General features: G+C 43.6%; 1 protein-coding gene across 1 annotated transcript in view; it reads right to left on the reverse strand.

Moving 5' to 3' along the window:
• Window positions 1-291: 291 nt before the first annotated feature.
• The window catches only part of LOC139384171 (membrane bound O-acyltransferase domain containing 2a), a 187,583-nt gene continuing 173,285 nt past the window's right edge, over window positions 292-14,589 (reverse strand). Inside the window, exons 7-13 of the mRNA XM_071128874.1 lie at window positions 13,605-13,788; window positions 11,939-12,131; window positions 11,328-11,431; window positions 11,152-11,216; window positions 10,796-10,928; window positions 3,490-3,641; window positions 292-2,695 (exon numbers count right to left, since the gene is read on the reverse strand). Of these exons, the coding sequence (XP_070984975.1) occupies window positions 2,509-2,695; window positions 3,490-3,641; window positions 10,796-10,928; window positions 11,152-11,216; window positions 11,328-11,431; window positions 11,939-12,131; window positions 13,605-13,788 (1,018 nt within the window). The 3' untranslated portion in view covers window positions 292-2,508. The remainder of the gene's footprint in view (window positions 2,696-3,489; window positions 3,642-10,795; window positions 10,929-11,151; window positions 11,217-11,327; window positions 11,432-11,938; window positions 12,132-13,604; window positions 13,789-14,589) is intronic.

Genomic DNA, 14,589 nt, shown 5'->3' on the forward strand with positions numbered 1-14,589 from the left:
TTGGCGGATGCTTTAGTCCAGGTCTGGGAGGAGATCCCTCAGGAAACCATCCGCCACCTCATCAGGAGCATGCCCAGGCATTGTAGGGAGGTCATACACACTACTGAGCCTCATTTTGACTTGTTTTATGGACATTACGTCAGCCTGTAGTGTGGTTTTCCACTTTAATTTGGAGTGTGACTCCAAATCCAGACCTCCATGGGTTGATAAATTTGATTTCCATTGATAATTTGTGTGATTTTGTTGTCAGCACATTCAACTATGTAAAGAGAAAATGATTTAATAAGAATATTTCGTTATTTTAGTGTTCCCTTTATTTTTTTGAGCAGTGTAGTACTTCACATTCCAACCAACGGTGCAAAAGAAGGCGAGGGAGAACTCTGGTTTAAAATCTCTGTATTAGTATTTAAAAAATAATTTCCCTTTGACATAAATCAGTTAAGTACCATTATACATAAGTTTCTTCTTTCTTGACACAAAAATAACCATTATGCTTTCACACACACGGCACTTTGGACATATGGAGCAGTTAGCATTGATCTGCTGGTTTGGGGTAGCTTAGTTAAACCAGACTGAATAATACACAAGCTATGGTGAGCGTAGTGTTAACGTCTGGTTTCACCGGGCTAGTTTTGGGTGGCCATGCAGTGCAATTATCAACTTGCTGGTAAAGATGGCACACCTTTCCCCTCGGGCATTTATACCTTGACTACAAATACTTATAGACCACAGGAACATTTAAAAATCACATACACACATTTATGGCAGGAGTACAGTGTGCACGTTAGGTAAAGATTACATTTGGAAACTCAAATCTGCTGCATGGTTGTTACTCATCACAAAATAAACCCCTAAACTGGTTCACTGGCTCCCATCTTGGTTGTACTACAGTACTTATCCAACTCTTACCAGCTAATGAATGGTGTGTGTGGTCCAAAAGATGTGGCTATGGCACATCTATGCCTGCCTGTACTGTATGAGATGGAATGTGCCATACCTCTCCAGAAACAGGGCGCTGTGGAACATTAATCAGGACGTGTAGGGTATGCTCATGGGCTGTCCTCTGCACCACAATTAACACCCCACCTCATGGAAGAGTTGGTTGGACCCACCTGATAGAACTCTAGTACACCAGTGTTTTCTACATTACTAGAACGAGGGAACCTCTTGGGTTGTGGCTCATGTCTGGGAACTGGCTTGAAATATTTGTTTATTAAGAGGGTCACAAGACAAGCGAGCATACAAGTTAGGGTTCACGATTGGAGCGTAAGAATTGTTATGTTTGTTTTCCAATTATGTCATACGTACAAATGTCAATTATATATTTTCCCAACCTGTGTTACTAAAGGTCATTCATATTCATCTAAAATCAGCTGCATTTGTATTGTGATAGTAAATGTTACATCCTACAGTAAGATCAAATAATCTTGGTTAACCCAGAACTAAAATCTTGCATCATTTGGTCAGTCTGTCCACGAGTGATTAGGTCACAAACAATACAGTTTGTTCAATTTCATTGAGGCGATGGATTCGAAAATGAATCTAGATGGAGATTTCCACTTGAGATCATAGTAAAACTAGAAGCCTACATGAGGATTTCAAACCAGTTAAACAGAACTGAACTTTGTAACTGATGTTACAGAAGTAGGCAAGACATATGAACCGAGAGGAAACCTACAGTTTGTAATCAGATACAGTAGGAAAACAAGGAAGCTACACAGAATTAACCCCATGTCAAAAAAGCCCTTAAAATCAATTACCGTGAATTAACCCTCTAAAGAACGAGTATCATTCCAAAAAAAGCAGCAGCTACAAAAAAGGTGACAGTAAATCAAAAGAAAAGTGACAGCGATCAAACAATGTTTAGAGGATCCTAAGGCCTGCTTGTAGTTGGCATCTGACAAAAAAAGTTATTTCTTTCATATTTCTATTACACCTCTTTTCCTAGTAGAGGTTACATCGTTTTCCTACCCGGACAAAAATCCTCTCGATACCTATGTCTGACTAGCCTGTATAGCGCCCTCTACACTCGAGGTCAAACTGCAACTCCTTCATTTCCCAATGCCACAAGCTCTCCCCCTCCACACAACATTTCTCACCCTGCAGAATCTGCACCAAACCTAGCCGCTAACTTGTTAGCAATACATAGAGGTAAGGAAACTTCAGTCAGCTTTGCACTCTTCGGCCATTGCACCATTAGCATCATCGCTAATGTCATTATTATCACTCAATAGATCCTAGCCGTTTAGTGGCCCTCGGATATTTCTCGTTACTTCTCATTTCTCCAAAGCGTGGTTTGCTGTCGTTCCTCGCTACTGGAAGGTTTGATGGGTTGTTGTTAAACTGAGTTTATTATTGTCTGTTATTCCGGTGTTCCTGTCAATTTTTTGGTTCTTTGTGGTCTCAAAGAATCGCTGCACTTTGTCTCAGTGTTCGCACAGAGTTTGGTTCTCTGTGCCGGTTGTTTGAGCTCTTAAGGTGTGGGGTGGAGGGGCTTCCTCCCGGGTCTCATGTGGCTTTGTGTTTCTGGTTGCAGTTGTTGTCTGTGATGGAGTGGCTGTTGTGGTCTCCGGTCAACCCCCCCTGTAGGCTGTTCTGCTGCGGTTGCTCCTCCTTGGCGCGAAGGTGCCATGGCTTCACTGGAAGGGCTAACACCAGCAGCAGGCATGCTATGTGTATGCAGTAGTACCATGACCTGGCGAGAGAAAATCAATCAGTGAAGTAATCAAATCAATCCAATGTCATCTGTTCAGTATAGCACTCTTCACAAATGCATTTGTCACGAAACACAAATCCAGGCCTAAGCACCGGGAAAGAGCATGCCGAGGACAGTTTTCTATGTGGCGTAAAGATTCCAGAAGAGTTTGCAAAATGTCATTGTGAATACAAATGATATGGACTCATTACGGGTCCCAACAAGTTATTCTAGCTAATCCTAACGGGATAGAAAATCCTGAGTTTTATCTCTCTGATTATGGGAACACTATGTCCTCAAAGTCCAGTCCTTCCTTCCTTTTCAGCAGCCAGCCGTCCCCAAACTCTCCTGTTTAATGACTGGGTTTTATACGCTCCTCAACCTGGCAGATGACACAGAATATTTGCCTCCATTTTACTGGAGTGCCCTGAATGCATAAAGCCCCTCTTATTTCTCCGTGTGAATCATCCCCATCTTCTAGTCATTAACTGGTCTTGTTAACAGTTGGACACTAAAGGGGAAAGACCTAAGGCCGTGTGCCCATCTGTGCCGTGCTCACTCGTTTTATTGGCCTGCCTTTTTAAACAGGCATTTGTAAAAATGTCCCATAAAAATCAGGAGAGGTTTTGAACTTGGTGGTGCTTCCCAGGACTCTTAGGACCCAACACAGTATGTCACCTTTGTAGTCTACACATGTATTAATAAAAGTTACTGTTTTGAAAATTAGGCCTACATTGTTAAATATAACAACTTCTTACATTATGCATGTGGAATCAGTCAGTCATGTCACTCACCTGTAGAACTTGAGTGACGGCCCAACGGCCAATAGGACGAATGGCACAACCGTGTAGCAGATGGCGACCTGAGTCCCTGCCCACGTGATGACATCGTAGACGCTCTTGTGTGTCGTGGAACCCAGGAAGTACGGTTTGATGTTGTGTCTAAGCTGGAAGTGAGCCAAATGAATACATTGTGAATCGGTCCCACAGCAAACGCCTCACATCATTATGTTGCATTGACTTTAGGATGCAGAAAGTCAAAACTAAAACACTTGTAGAGGAGATGTGATGGAGGTTAGAGACTAAAAGATAGACCCATCAGTGAAGGCACAGAAACAAAATCAGCTTTCAGACTTAATAGGCATGTTGTAGCCATTATAAAATGCCCAACAAGAGGTTTACTGACCCCGTTCTTTACCTTACATGGACAGAAGCAATGTACTTCATCATTAGTGCATAACTCAACCACGTCCTGCATTTAGAGTAACAATATGAACCTCAAAAAGTAGAGCTTCGTCTTTCTGAAATTGTTTTTCAGGACATGGCTGAGTTTCGCTACCGTTCTCACTCATTCCCCCCCCCCCCCCCCCCCCCCCCCCCGTGGTTTGTACGAGAATGCACTGGCCTAACAAACATGACGCATGAAAACTCCCATACCAGACCATGCTTACACCAAATCCAATGCTTAAATTAATCCATGAGGGTGAGTGCAAAGTGCACACTTTCGGATAGGGAACCGTAAAAAAAAAGTCCCTCTCTAGTTCTGTGTATCGTGACATCTTGTGATTGTGTTATTCCTAGATGTGATGAGAGGGAGAATGGGAGCCGTGTATTGAGGAGAGGTTCTCTTTCTGTCCTCTAGGACTCTCCTACTGTCGCCGTGGGGATCCGTCTGTCCATTACCCTGTGATCTCGGGCTCTATCATACTGCGACACACACCCTGGCTGGCGTATTGCTCATGCGTAAAGCAGACTCCCACCCACACAACCACTGTGCCATGGGGTATGAGCTTTAGATCCGAGCGGACAGTGCCCAGGGTCTGTCGTTCTATAGTCTCTCGTTAAAATAAGAACAGGGTCACGGCTCTGTCTCCCCCCGTGTCACCTCTCTGCTGTCTTTACATAACAATAAAAGTAAAATGGTGGCATGTTTATCAAATTTAAGGTCTGTTTTGTCGCTAATGGTGACTGTGACAAATGCATTGAGGAATGAGATGGGGGCAACGCCAGCTAAAATACATCAGTTATGTGCTTTTGTGACCTTGCGTGACACCTGAGGATTTCTGGTTTTGCCAGAGGTAACACCTCGGCTTTAGCTCAAAGGGCTAACGGAGTTTTGAGTTGTACTGACAACCCATGGAATCCTGCCTAATACCCCAGAACTCGTGTTCGCGCCTGGACATGACACCGAGGGTTTAACCAGTACCTATAATCTGGTTCAGGTTATTAATCAACCTACCAGGATGTTTACAAACACCACAGGAACAAGATCAACCACATGTATGGATCACATTTTTACTGTAGAACCTTGTTCTGAAGCTGTATCTGTACCCGTTGGATGCAGGGATCACAATATAGTGGCACCACACTCCAAAAAGCAAGTGCTGCAGACCCTAGTTTTGTCTTATCTTGATTATTGTCCAGTCGTGTGGTCCAGTGCTTAGAGGAAAGTCCTAGTTAAGCTGCAGCTGGTAACTATCACACCTTACCTCTGCTATTATTACTATACAGGACACTTATCGCTGCAGCTGGACACTATCACGCCTTACCTCTGCTAGTATTACTATGCTGGACACTATCACGCCTTACCTCTGCTAGTATTACTATGCTGGACACTATCACGCCTTACCGCTGCTATTATTACTATACAGGACACTATCACGCCTTACCTCTGCTATTATTACTATACAGGACACTATCGCTGCAGCTGGACACTATCACGCCTTACCTCTGCTATTATTACTATGCTGGACACTATCACGCCTTACCGCTGCTATTATTACTATGCTGGACACTATCACGCCTTACCTCTGCTATTATTACTATACAGGACACTATCGCTGCAGCTGGACACTATCACGCCTTACCTCTGCTATTATTACTATACAGGACACTATCACGCCTTACCTCTGCTATTATTACTATACAGGACACTATCGCTGCAGCTGGACACTATCACGCCTTACCTCTGCTATTATTACTATGCTGGACACTATCACGCCTTACCGCTGCTATTATTACTATGCTGGACACTATCACGCCTTACCTCTGCTATTATTACTATGCTGGACACTATCACGCCTTACCTCTGCTATTATTACTATGCTGGACACTATCACGCCTTACCTCTGCTATTATTACTATGCTGGACACTATCACGCCTTACCGCTGCTATTATTACTATGCTGGACACTATCACGCCTTACCTCTGCTATTATTACTATGCTGGACACTACCACGCCTTACCTCTGCTATTATTACTATGCTGGACACTATCGCTGCAGCTGGACACTATCACGCCTTACCTCTGCTATTATTACTATGCTGGACACTATCACGCCTTACCTCTGCTATTATTACTATGCTGGACACTATCACGCCTTACCGCTGCTATTATTACTATACAGGACACTATCACGCCTTACCTCTACTATTATTACTATGCTGGACACTATCACGCCTTACCTCTGCTATTATTACTATGCTGGACACTATCACGCCTTACCGCTGCTATTATTACTATGCTGGACACTATCGCTGCAGCTGGACACTATCACGCCTTACCTCTGCTATTATTACTATGCTGGACACTATCACGCCTTACCTCTGCTATTATTACTATGCTGGACACTATCACGCCTTACCGCTGCTATTATTACTATGCTGGACACTATCACGCCTTACCTCTGCTAATATTACTATGCTGGACACTATCACGCCTTACCTCTGCTATTATTACTATGCTGGACACTATCACGCCTTACCGCTGCTATTATTACTATGCTGGACACTATCACGCCTTACCTCTGCTATTATTACTATGCTGGACACTATCACGCCTTACCTCTGCTATTATTACTATACAGGACACTATCACGCCTTTCCGCTGCTATTATTACTATGCTGGACACTATCACGCCTTACCTCTGCTATTATTACTATGCTGGACACTATCACGCCTTACCTCTGCTATTATTACTATACAGGACACTATCACGCCTTACCTCTGCTATTATTACTATACAGGACACTATCACGCCTTACCTCTGCTATTATTACTATGCTGGACACTATCACGCCTTACCTCTGCTATTATTACTATGCTGGACACTATCACGCCTTACCTCTGCTATTATTACTATGCTGGACACTATCACGCCTTACCTATGCTATTATTACTATACAGGACACTATCACGCCTTACCTCTGCTATTATTACTATACAGGACACTATCACGCCTTACCTCTGCTATTATTACTATACAGGACACTATCACGCCTTACCGCTGCTATTATTACCGCTGCTATTATACAGGACACTATCACGCCTTACCTCTGCTAGTATTACTATGCTGGACACTATCACGCCTTACCGCTGCTATTATTACTATGCTGGACACTATCACGCCTTACCTCTGCTATTATTACTATGCTGGACACTATCACGCCTTACCTCTGCTATTATTACTATACAGGACACTATCACGCCTTACCGCTGCTATTATTACTATGCTGGACACTATCACGCCTTACCGCTGCTATTATTACTATGCTGGACACTATCACGCCTTACCGCTGCTATTATTACTATGCTGGACACTATCACGCCTTACCTCTGCTATTATTACTATACAGGACACTATCACGCCTTACCTCTGCTATTATTACTATACAGGACACTATCACGCCTTACCTCTGCTATTATTACTATGCTGGACACTATCACGCCTTACCTCTGCTATTATTACTATGCTGGACACTATCACGCCTTACCTCTGCTATTATTACTATACAGGACACTATCACGCCTTACCGCTGCTATTATTACTATGCTGGACACTATCACGCCTTACCTCTGCTATTATTACTATGCTGGACACTATCACGCCTTACCAGGACACTGCTATTATTACTATGCTGGACACTATCACGCCTTACCTCTGCTATTATTACTATGCTGGACACTATCACGCCTTACCTCTGCTATTATTACTATGCTGGACACTATCGCTGCAGCTGGACACTATCACGCCTTACCTCTGCTATTATTACTATGCTGGACACTATCACGCCTTACCGCTGCTATTATTACTATGCTGGACACTATCACGCCTTACCTCTGCTATTATTACTATACAGGACACTATCGCTGCAGCTGGACACTATCACGCCTTACCTCTGCTATTATTACTATACAGGACACTATCACGCCTTACCTCTGCTATTATTACTATACAGGACACTATCGCTGCAGCTGGACACTATCACGCCTTACCTCTGCTATTATTACTATGCTGGACACTATCACGCCTTACCGCTGCTATTATTACTATGCTGGACACTATCACGCCTTACCTCTGCTATTATTACTATGCTGGACACTATCACGCCTTACCTCTGCTATTATTACTATGCTGGACACTATCACGCCTTACCTCTGCTATTATTACTATGCTGGACACTATCACGCCTTACCGCTGCTATTATTACTATGCTGGACACTATCACGCCTTACCTCTGCTATTATTACTATGCTGGACACTACCACGCCTTACCTCTGCTATTATTACTATGCTGGACACTATCGCTGCAGCTGGACACTATCACGCCTTACCTCTGCTATTATTACTATGCTGGACACTATCACGCCTTACCTCTGCTATTATTACTATGCTGGACACTATCACGCCTTACCGCTGCTATTATTACTATACAGGACACTATCACGCCTTACCTCTACTATTATTACTATGCTGGACACTATCACGCCTTACCTCTGCTATTATTACTATGCTGGACACTATCACGCCTTACCGCTGCTATTATTACTATGCTGGACACTATCGCTGCAGCTGGACACTATCACGCCTTACCTCTGCTATTATTACTATGCTGGACACTATCACGCCTTACCTCTGCTATTATTACTATGCTGGACACTATCACGCCTTACCGCTGCTATTATTACTATGCTGGACACTATCACGCCTTACCTCTGCTAATATTACTATGCTGGACACTATCACGCCTTACCTCTGCTATTATTACTATGCTGGACACTATCACGCCTTACCGCTGCTATTATTACTATGCTGGACACTATCACGCCTTACCTCTGCTATTATTACTATGCTGGACACTATCACGCCTTACCTCTGCTATTATTACTATACAGGACACTATCACGCCTTTCCGCTGCTATTATTACTATGCTGGACACTATCACGCCTTACCTCTGCTATTATTACTATGCTGGACACTATCACGCCTTACCTCTGCTATTATTACTATACAGGACACTATCACGCCTTACCTCTGCTATTATTACTATACAGGACACTATCACGCCTTACCTCTGCTATTATTACTATGCTGGACACTATCACGCCTTACCTCTGCTATTATTACTATGCTGGACACTATCACGCCTTACCTCTGCTATTATTACTATGCTGGACACTATCACGCCTTACCTATGCTATTATTACTATACAGGACACTATCACGCCTTACCTCTGCTATTATTACTATACAGGACACTATCACGCCTTACCGCTGCTATTATTACTATACAGGACACTATCACGCCTTACCTCTGCTAGTATTACTATGCTGGACACTATCACGCCTTACCGCTGCTATTATTACTATGCTGGACACTATCACGCCTTACCTCTGCTATTATTACTATGCTGGACACTATCACGCCTTACCTCTGCTATTATTACTATACAGGACACTATCACGCCTTACCACTGCTATTATTACTGTGCTGGACACTATCACGCCTTACCTCTGCTATTATTACTATACAGGACACTATCACGCCTTACCTCTGCTATTATTACTATGCTGGACACTATCACGCCTTACCGCTGCTATTATTACTATGCTGGACACTATCACGCCTTACCGCTGCTATTATTACTATGCTGGACACTATCACGCCTTACCTCTGCTATTATTACTATACAGGACACTATCACGCCTTACCTCTGCTATTATTACTATACAGGACACTATCACGCCTTACCTCTGCTATTATTACTATGCTGGACACTATCACGCCTTACCTCTGCTATTATTACTATGCTGGACACTATCACGCCTTACCTCTGCTATTATTACTATACAGGACACTATCACGCCTTACCGCTGCTATTATTACTATGCTGGACACTATCACGCCTTACCTCTGCTATTATTACTATGCTGGACACTATCACGCCTTACCTCTGCTATTATTACTATGCTGGACACTATCACGCCTTACCTCTGCTATTATTACTATGCTGGACACTATCACGCCTTACCTCTGCTATTATTACTATGCTGGACACTATCACGCCTTACCTCTGCTATTATTACTATGCTGGACACTATCACGCCTTACCTCTGCTATTATTACTATACAGGGCACTATTACATAATGGACACTATTGCTGCAGCTGGCCCAGAACAGAGCGGCACGTCTTGCTCCTCATTGTAATCAGAGGTCTGATATAAATACTATGCATGCCAGCCGCTCTTGGTTAAGAGTTGAGGACAGACTGACTGCATCACTTCTTTATATTAGAAACATTGTGTTGAAAATCCCAAATTGTTTGCATAGTCAACTACACACAGCTCTGACACACACACACACTTACGCCACCAGGTGTCTTTTCACAGTCCCCAAATCCAGAACAAATTCAAGAAAGCGTACAGTATTATATAGAGCCATTATTGCATGGAACTCTGTTCCATCTCATATTGCTCAAATAAACAGCAAACCTGGTTTTAAAAAACAGATAACGCAACACCTCACGGCACAACGCCTCTCCCCTATTGGACCTAGATAGTTTGTGTGTATTGATAGTGATATGAAAGGCTACTTGTAACTTTTTTTTAATATTTTTTATATTACTGTCCTTGAGCTGTTAATGTTCTGTAATACGTCATGTTCTGTGTGGACCCCAGGAAGAGTAGCTGCTGCTTTTGCAACCGCTAATGGGGATCCTAATAAAATACCAGCTGAAAGAGGTAATGCAGTTGAGGTGTGCAGACAACCCCAGGTATGATTCCAGGTCAGTAACACCAGCTGTGTTGGCTGTTTACTCACTGTCCGTGCTGCCATGGTCATGCCAATGCCCGTGAGAAAGGTGAGGTAGTACCCGGGGTACACTCCGTGCCACATGGCCGACAGTAGGAAGGTGGCCGCCGTGGGGTTGATGGGACAGCGCTCATAACACACCCTGTTGAAGACAGACATGGCACAGATATAGCATCCCCGCTAATGCTAATCACAAGACTAACACACCCTGTTGAAGACAGACATGGCACAGATACAGCATTACTACTGATATAAGCCTACTATCTGTGATTGTACAATCTACATGACGGTATATCTACTATGTACACACACACGACTACTGTTGTGCGATAGTACAGCGTAATCTGGTTTATGATGCATTTTACCTTTTGAGCCAAAGCGCCGTCTGGATATTCCAGTTGTCGAGGAACATCTTGAAACTGGTGGCAAACTGGAAAGAGAGTGGTTGTTGAAGTAGTGAATGTAGCCTAAATAATGAATAATAGCCTACTTCTACAGTACTAGTGAAATGTGAATAATATTTTTTTTTTTAAAGGCTTACCTCAATGTCCAGTATTCTCAAATTGGATATCAGGTCCCATCTTGGTGTGCCATCTTTGTTGTAGCCATTGAAGCCGAAGCCTGCAGCGTTGTTGATGGCATCAGCTGTCCAATGGGGAAAAAAACAAACGAAAAGTTACCAGGCAGAATTGCAGAGGCCAACAAAGAATAACATTATCCCTTACTGTCAAGACCATTTCGTTTGACTGTACTAGGCTCTTCGGGGGTATTGTTCTCCACATTGCCACAGGAGGGCAGTGTAACACAACTCAAAAAAGTAGCCCAATTTTTTGTGTGACTCTAGAAGGACCACTATCCGAGGCAATGTCACCCTGATTTGTTATATGGGGTGGCCAGCACCCACATAATTCTCCCCCAAAAGGTCTGTCGTCCATCTTGTCTCACACTTTTAATCCCTGCACCACAAGGCCTCTGGCCAGGCCATCATTGTAAATAAAAATGTGTTCTTAATTGACCGACCTAGTTAAATAAAGCAGCACTCATATAATTATCCCCCAACAGCCTTCAAATCCCAAATGACCTCCCAAGAAAAACATGTTTTTTTTTAAAACTTCACATTCAGTCACGTGAATAATATTCAGGTGCACTCACACAGGGTCCAAATGAAGTAGTACTTGGGCCGGGTGGCCAGCATGGAGAGGTACAGGTAGAGGACCTGGAGGATGAAGGGGGTAGAGGCCATGAACTTGTCGTCGATGGAGCGCTCCACAGGAAAGATCTTCGACACGGACAGGAAGACGGCCAGGGATATGGCACAAGTGCACAGCTTGGAGATCACGTTGTTCTGTGAAGGCGAAACGGATTACTTTTAAGACATACGGAGGTCATGCAAGCTTATGCCAGTTAAGAAGCATTTTAACCAGATAAATCGATTATACCTGCAAACTAGGGTTAACATTTTTTAAAGTCAATTTACTGTAGATGTGTGAGAATTTGAATACTATAGTCAGAAATATCAGCTTTTTTTGGGGGGGGGGGGGGGGGGGTGAGGAACTTGACAGGTATAGGCCTATCCCATAATGTACAACAGCAGGAAATATTGGACATGTTGTGTTGCAGCTTTTGTGTTTTGCCGTCTTGAATTTCCACCTCTGTTCAAGATTAGCCTGTAAATTCACTTGTAAAAAAAGTGACACTTCAGCGAGGCTGTCTGAGAAGTCTATATTTAGCCCGGCTTGTATTGTGTCCCTTCCTGATGTAAAAGCTTATTTGGGTTGTGATTAAAGCTGTACCATCTTACCGAGGAAACAACACATTATATGGATTGTAGGTCATGGGATTGATCATCATTGTTGTGGTGGACACACGCGCACACACACACACAGAGTAAGAGGGCATTTTTCTTCTACCCGTGAAACCAAACATTATCAGGAAAGACTGAATTCATTGGCGGTTATCAGGCAAAATAAGCTCCTTCATTGACACGCAGGCTCGGAGTTCCTCAGTCTAGTCTGGTAACCTGGTGATAACACCATCGCGGGGATTAGGAGGAGAATAAAACGCCGACTGTCTGGTGGTGTCTCGTCTGAACTTTTCAGCATCTGTAGTTGAATTCATTGGAATGACAGCTGAATTTCTAGACAAAAGGACTGTGGTACTGGTTGTTCTCGCTTTAGGCATAAAAAGCACAGTGTTTCCATTCTGAACTACAAGACGGCATAACTAGGGCCTGGAGTTTTTCCTGGTCAAAGTTCCATGTCACATTACAGCAGTGACTGTGACGAGAGACACGCAGGCCACACACACACACGTACATTGTAATATTGTTGCATTAAACATGTTGTATTGTAGATATGTAGTGGGGTACCAAATTTTATATGATGTACTGTTTTAGCTTTTGTTGTGTGTGTGATGTAAGTGCCTTAATGTGTTTGGACCTCAGGAATAGTAATCCCTAATAAATACAAATACACACTTTACCATGACTGTTTATCCACTATGTACTACGCCCCAACTCACACTACCAATGATCACCAACGCACACTACCAATGATCACCAACTCACACTACCAATGATCACCAACTCACACTACCAATGATCACCAACTCTTCCTAGAAATATAGGCTGCGCAGGCATTTGCTCCAGTCCAGCACTAAGACAACTAGTTCAACGACTCACCTAATCCTCAAGCCCAGGTATGCTAGGACTGGACTAGAGCAAAACCCAGGACCAGAGTTGAGGACAAAAAATGGACAAAAGTATCTTTTCTATTCTACTAGGTTCATCCTGGTAGAGGGAGCCCTGGCATTGTGGTACCTTGGGCGAGGGCTCCGTATGCTTGTACTTCCCGTTCTCCGTCCCGTTGGCCTCCAGGTGGCGAGGCTGGTAGGCCGTGCCCTCGATGAATGCCATGTAGTCGTTGTAGGAGCAGGTGGGCCCGGCCAGGATGCCCATGAAGTTACAATTGTAGCTCAGGTACTCCAGCAGACTGGGCATCTTCCTGGGGGAAGAGGGTGAGACAACGAATAAGACGTTAGACAGATGTCAAAGAGAGGCAGCCGTCAGCGGTCAAGCGGAGGGTCGTCTCTATTGACCACGCTAGAAAACGTGAACGTTTCTATCCATGTGTCTTTTAGCACGGTAAGTAGGTAACATTACCCCTACCCCGGCTTTGACCCTAGGTTTAGAAACAAGTAGCACATGCGTCAGCACTTTTGGTGTAGCATTCTAGCATGGCGATAGTGAACGCCCATCAAGTAGAGCAGCAAGAGTAGAGACCTAGTCTTCACTCTGAGGTGACTCAGCAGACACATCCAGTATGATTGTGAATTCAGAACATTCGTAGACTTTTGCCAAATGGATGCTTATAGTTCTCAGAGCCGATTTGTAAAAGGGGCTTTTGTTGCACCGGCTGCATTTGCGTCTGTCTGGCTCTTTGCAGGGAGGAAGTGAGGCCTTTCCCTGCAAAGTGCAATCTGTTGAGTGTGGTGGTGGAGGTACAGCAAGGTTGGGGTTTGTCTCGAGGGCAAGCAGCAAAATCACAATAACCAAGTTGTTTTGCTTAAAGGGTTGGCTAGGTTGAGGTGTTAGGGGTCACATCAGCAGATGACATACGTAAAGCATGTTTCTTAACTCCTAATGTACGTCACAAGACTGATTTGACAACGATGTGTCATTTTCTTTTTTTTTTTTTTCAAGGACGACTTGTTCAATGTCTTACTAAACTTGCACAGATATTGTTAAAGTAGTGCCAAAACGACTCTTAGATTAAATTCCTTTCACACAGTAGTTGGTGGTCCCA

The sequence above is a fragment of the Oncorhynchus clarkii genome, chromosome 25, assembly GCF_045791955.1.
Source record: "Oncorhynchus clarkii lewisi isolate Uvic-CL-2024 chromosome 25, UVic_Ocla_1.0, whole genome shotgun sequence".
In the NCBI taxonomy this organism is placed as follows: domain Eukaryota; kingdom Metazoa; phylum Chordata; class Actinopteri; order Salmoniformes; family Salmonidae; genus Oncorhynchus; species Oncorhynchus clarkii.